The 6,089-nt window shown below is 56.5% G+C and overlaps 1 protein-coding gene across 2 annotated transcripts in view; it reads left to right on the top strand.

The window, feature by feature from the left end:
* Nucleotides 1–415: 415 nt before the first annotated feature.
* GLP1R (glucagon like peptide 1 receptor) overlaps nucleotides 416–6,089 on the top strand; it is a 40,491-nt gene continuing 34,817 nt past the window's right edge. For both annotated transcript variants that reach the window (XR_014773816.1, XM_084754006.1), the window contains exon 1: nucleotides 416–700. Coding sequence is in view for 1 of the 2 variants with exons in the window: in XM_084754006.1 (XP_084610132.1) it covers nucleotides 623–700 (78 nt within the window). In the remaining variant the exon portion in view is untranslated. The remainder of the gene's footprint in view (nucleotides 701–6,089) is intronic.

Raw genomic sequence — 6,089 nt, 5'->3', positions numbered from 1 at the left:
TTGAGGATGCTCCCTGGAGTCCCTGCAACCTTGACTTCCAGGCCAGCCCAGAAGCTAGGCTTGGCATCAGGATGGGACTGGGCAAGTAGATAGCCCCGGTTAGATGGATCTTTCTTCCCTAGTCACTGGCAACGTGTAGGATACACTTCCTAGGAGAAGTCTGATAAACACTGTGACCTTGTCCAACCCTACACCTCTCAGGCCTCAGTTTCCTTTTTAAAGCACTGACTCGGTGGGGGCGTGGCTTTTCCTAGTTGAGGGGGAGCCTGAAGGAGATTGGGGTGCGGGGGTGGGAGGCGGGCCCCACTGGTCGCAGCGAGCTGGCCAGGCGCACGCACCGCGGGCGCTCAGAGCTGGTGGCTCCACTCCTGCGGTTCTTAAACCTGAGTGGCGCCTGTGAGAAGCGCAGCGCGGAGCACCCGCTGGCCCGGGACGCAGGCTGCTTGTCTGACCCCCCCAGCCTCCCGAGACACCGGCGGAAGACGACAGGGACCCCGCCCGATCCCTCCTGCGGGCGGGCGGGGCGGTCCCACACCGGCTCCTCCCCCGCAGCCCGGCAGGGATCAGTCGCGGTGCGCGGTTCCGCAGGTGGCAGCTATGACCCAGTCCTGAGCGCCCCGCCATGGCTAGCACCCCTAGCCTGCTGCGCCTGGCGCTCCTGCTGTTCGGGGCGGTGGGCAGGGCCGGCCCCCGCCCCCAGGTGAGCCCCGGGGACCCCGGAGACAAATGGGAGGGGGACGCTGCGGTGTTCTGCGGGCGCAGGAGCTAGCGGAAGGGCCCTTGGACTTGAGCGAAACTCTGGGACCCCAGACAGGGGAAGTGCAAGGCTCAGGGGAGAAAGGAGTTGGGGAGCTCAGCTGGGGTTGGACACCGGGTGACTACCCTCATCGTGAGGAGGCACCCCACTTTTGGGCCACAGCTCCACTGCCAGGGCACCAGCTGCCCCGCATTTGCCTTGCCCTGCTCTGACTTCCGCTAAGCATCTTTGTCCTTCTACCACTTTCCCAACTCCTTTTGCCAAACCCATTGGCTCTTGGCGCTTCCCCCTGTACTCAGGTCTTGTGTGTGTGTGTGTGTGTGTGTGTGTGTGTGTGTGTGTGTGTGTGTGTGTGTGTGTGTGTGTCGGGGGGTGCATTACTCAGGACGCTCTAGAAGGCTGAGAGGGCCTGGAAACCTAGCTCCTTCTCCCCCGTCATTGGCCCCTCATCACAGTCTTTGACTCATAGCCCAAGGGACCCTGCCGGTGACAGCTTGTTGTCCTTCCTGATGACCTCCCAGGTGGCACTGGCTTACCACCCCCCACCCCAGCCTCTGCAGCAAGCATGCAGCAGGTTCCCTCGACCCTTCCCAATCAGATAAGCCCTCTCACACAGTCTGCTAACATCCAGTCTGGTCCCCCGCTGATCAGTAACCCACCAGAAAGCACACTGGGACCCTCAGGAACATCCTACCTCCTTGGTGTCACCAAAGGATAGGTTGCAGTTGGACTTGGGTGGATTCTTCTCAGGCTCTCACTGACCTGCCTGTGTGCCCTGCCCCAGACTCCTGCCCTGGCCATGATGGTCAGCTCCTTGTTGGGAAGGCAGTTGTTCAAACGTGCCAGGACACCCCTGAGTAGAAGAGGCCCCAGGCTTGGGCAGTGTCCTATATAAGAGAACACTTTGTCCCATCATCTCCTGTGTCCACAGGCAGACCTAAAGGACTGAAACCTTTAGGGAGCGGGCCTACACACGCTTGACTTGGTCTGAACTGGGGCGGGGGTGTGCAGACCGTACCTCTGGCTGAGAACCCAGTTGTGGGCAGAGGTGTCTCCCAAGGAAGGTGGCAGCATTGTTAGCGCTCCCAAATCCCAGGCTACTCCTCTCCCTGTTCTCCAGGGCCAGCCGACCCCAAGAGACACCTTCCCCAAATCCCTGGCACCTTCATCACTGTTTCTCCCCCCCTGCCGCCCGCGCCCCCCCCCCTCCCCGTAGGCCATGGCTTTCCTGGTGACATTGGGTTCTTTCCAGAGCCACCACCGCAGATCCACTGCTGAGTTCTGTGAGCCGGGAAGGTGGGGGGGGAAGGCGGGTGAACCTCCTGGCTCAAGGCTGCTGCAGGCCACATTTGCAGATCAGGTTGGGATTGAGGGAAGAGTCAAACTTGGGGCCTGCCTGTCTTCTCCTGCAAATCCCCCTTCCCCAGTGGCAGGCTCCTTGGACCTCCTCCACGTCATCTCACTCCAGCCCTGGTGCGTAACAGCACCCGGGTGGCAGAAAATGCAGGCACTGAAGAGACACAGTGGAGCTTTTGATGGGGTGCCCTTGTTATAGGGGGGGGGTACTGACAATCTCCAGCAGCCACAGAGGTGTGTGTGTGACCAGGCCGCTTCGAGGTTAGAGTGCAGTAATTACGACACAACCTCATGGACACTCAGAAGACCCAAAAATAAATTTCGTGTTTTAGTTTCTGTCTGTGAGGTCAGCGAGATTACAACGTCCCCCTTCATGGCTCTGGCGGTGGGGTAAGTGCTTAGAAACAGGGTTCCCTAGGCAATGCGATCCAGCAGCTCAGGCACAGGGAAGGCAAGAGTGAAGGAAGCCCAGTTCTTGGCTTACTGCTTCCTTTTGGAGGCCATGAAGGCTGAGGGAGCAGGTCTGGTGAGGCCAGAAGTTTCTTCCTTGCAGGATGGGGGGATGGCTGGACTGACTTTTGCAGACCTCCTACTCCAGGGTGCAAGGGACTACTCCTCTTTCTGCTTTCTTTCTCCCCATGGAGCTGGGCTCCTGAGAGGCAAGCAGGCCCTTGACATTTGACCTGCCAACCAGATGCAGCTGGGTTCTGAGGTCAGGTCTGAGCTTCTCTGGAACTCTTCAGCAGGACCCTCCAGGGTCCCAAACCCCCAGTTTCCCTAAGGGTGAAACAGAGATTGCAGCATCTGACATGAATGGGTGGAGGGGGACACCAAGGGGACACCAAAGCTCGAGGCCCTGGGGGAGCTGTCCTTTGGAACCTGGTGTGTTGCCCTAGGCTGCAGAGTAGAGCCTGGAGCAGGATTGTTGGAAGCCCCCCGGCCTCTGCACTCCAGCAAAGGGCGATGGAGGCTGAGGCCACAGCTTGGTCTGGGTGGACTTTGTCCCTAGCTGGGCTTCCTTCCAGACACGGAGACCCAGCACAGGGCTGTCCAGGAGCAGCCAAGAAACCACATCCTGGCCCCCAGTGCCTGGCGCTGAGGAAAAACAGGTCCTTCATTTACTGCACCTGTCCTTTGGCAAATTCCTGTGTGTGTGTGTGTGTGTGTGTGTGTGTGTGTGTGTGTGTGTGTGTGTGTGTGGTATATTACAGAGATGCATATGAGGAGACAGAGATAGATTGGGAGATAGGTGTACAAGGTGTACGAACCCCTGTTTCACTATGTGTTTCTTGGGGACTGTTTGTGTGACAGTCTGGATGGGAGTCTCCACGTATGAGCAACAACCTATCAACATGTAATAACGTGTCCAAGTGTGCGGTGTGGTGTAGTGTTTTGTGTGCGTGCTGGTATCCTGCCTGTTATACTGTGTTTTGGGGGGGAGGGTATGGGGTTGTATGTTACAGCCTGGCAAGTGGATGGGGATCTGCTTGTATGTGCCCATGTAGGGGAGAGGTGCTGAGCTTCTTACAGTGTTTATATGTGTGATTGTGTGTGTGTGTGTGTGTGTGTGTGTGTGTGTGTATTGGTAAGTGTTTCAGCATGTGCCTGTGTGCCCGATGGTCTGTGTGTGATGGTGTGGGGGACAGGGGACTCAAGGTCAGGGTCTCAGTGCTGGAAACATCCCTGACGGTGTGAGGGGGGACTGTGTGTGACAGTGTGCCTCTGAGCGGTTACCTGAGTCTGAGAGAAGTTGCCTGTACCTTGCCTTGCCCTGGCTGGTCAGCTATCTCAGGAATGATCTTAAGAAAACAAAACAGGGACACAAAACCATAGGACTCAGCAACGGGAAGTGTGATCCAGGCTCAGAGAGGGGACCAGAGAGAAGAAAAGTGCGGTGTTCCAGGAGGAAATGGCAGGGAATCTGCAGAGCTGTACCTGGTTGGGGCTTCTAGAAACTGTCTTCGAAGCCCTGTTTGATCCTTCTGAGGGGCCGCACCTTCCTCCTCCCTTCCCCAGTAGTAAGAAGAGACTGGCCTCCTTTTTCTCCTACCCCTCAACCCAAATGATTTCCAGAAAAGAAACAACCCTGGTGCACACGCTTATGTGGAGCCCGTGGAGGACGGCCTGTGCTGCGGTGCAGATTGTGCACCGAGCAGATGGGAGCACCGTGCAGGCTGCAAACCCCTTAGTGGTCTATTCTCCAGCTCTTGCCTCTTCTCCTGGGGGTGTCCCCTCCTTACTGTCCCCTCGACCTGGGCATTGTCCTCACTTACCTCCTCCCTGCCCCAATACCCTGGAGCTGCTGGTCCTAGGAAATGCTAGGCTGTCCTTCTGCCCCCTGCGGCTTCTAACCTGTTCTAACCATTGTCACCACCCTGGGACAGCCATGCTAATTTCTCCCTCCTGGCAGTTTATTGAATTTAGAAGGAAGACTCTCCCTAAATCCAGGAAGCCAGCCTCGGGGTACCAGTCTGTCTTCTAAACAGAGGAAATCCTCCGAACCAAGGCTCTGACAGCCTCTCCCACCTGCCAGGGGTCACTGTAAGCTGTAGCTTAGTCGGCACAGTCTTCCAGGCATGGACTCTTGTTGGTCCCTTTTGTCACACAGGCAAGCTGAGGTTAGAAGTGAAGGCTTGCACAAGGTCACAGGCCCAACTTAGGGGAAAGCTGCGGGATCAAGTGCAGATCTAACCCCCAAACGAGGGCCATTCACTGCTTTGCCACCTGGGTCCCAGGGTCTGTGGCACTCAGTGGCCCCGACTTCAACAAGGCTTGTCTCAGATCAGAGCTTCCTATCTGTCACTCCCAGCATTCTTTTTGCCCCAGAAATTGTCTTGGGCGTCTCTGTGGATGAGCATGTATGTACATATGTGTGGTATATGTGTTGTGGGCATACGTGCATTCATACATGTGTGCATGCATGTGGGGGACATGGGTCAAACCTGAGTGTTGATCCTCAAGAACCATATGTATTATGCCTTTTGGTTTATTTGGCTTTGCTTCTGAGGTGGGTTTTCTGCCTCTGGGACCTGGGGCTTGGTTATCATGTTAACCAGCGGGGCCTCAGAGATCCTCCTGTCCCCTTCCCCCCCCCCCCCCACCTTCCCAGCTCTGAGATTAAAAGCATGTGCCACCAGCTTTTCACCTGGGCTCTGGGTGTGAGGATTTAGACTTCCATGGGTTTGCAGAGCACACCATATGGACAGAGCCATTTTCCATCCGGCTCTATGTTTTTGTCCCTACTGTGCCTTCCTGTTGAAATGCCCATCTTCCTTGCTAGGCCAGCCTCCATTTTCCCTTCCTGTACCTCTCAGGCCCCAGATGACTCTTCAGATCAACACTGAGACCTGCCCCGACCACTTCCTGAGCTCTTACCCCCACTGCCTCCTTACGTCATTTGTCCTGCAGAACAGTCTACCCAACCTCATACAGCCTGAAGACTCTCAGCGTAGTCTCCAAATCTCTCCTGTCTCCTCTCCTGTCTAACCTTGGCACTCTATGGCTTTAGGGGGAGACAAGGCCAAGTCCCAACAGAACCCCAGATGGGAAGTTAAGTTTCATGTCTTCCCTCCGCTCTTAGTCACTGTCAACGTATCTTTGATGATGCTCCCCATGGTGGCTGGCCATCAAGGTCCTGTCTCTGGCCACCAGCCCCTCCCCAGCTGCTGTATTCTCGGCCCTCCTCACTCCCTGGCTAGACGCACCTGCTGCCTCAGTTCCCAGCAGTGACCTTGCCTTCTGCTACTTGTTCCACTCAGAACGGACATTGTGGGGGATTCCTTGCCTTGCTGCTGCCCGCCCTCACCTGCCCCACTGCCTTCAGGACAGTGAGAAGAGAGGAGGAGGGAAGCAGAAAAGGAAGGGAGGGAGGTGGCACCAATCCTCCCTGACTTAGTCCGATGAATCTGCCACCCCGCAGGAATGGCTCCAAGCACAATCCACCTTGGCTGCTGGCACATTTGATTTCCTTTTCTTT

Source organism: Acomys minous (assembly GCF_964271855.1).
Source record: "Acomys minous genome assembly, chromosome: 13".
Lineage (NCBI taxonomy): Eukaryota > Metazoa > Chordata > Mammalia > Rodentia > Muridae > Acomys > Acomys minous.
This window is presented reverse-complemented; position numbering and strand designations above follow the sequence as displayed.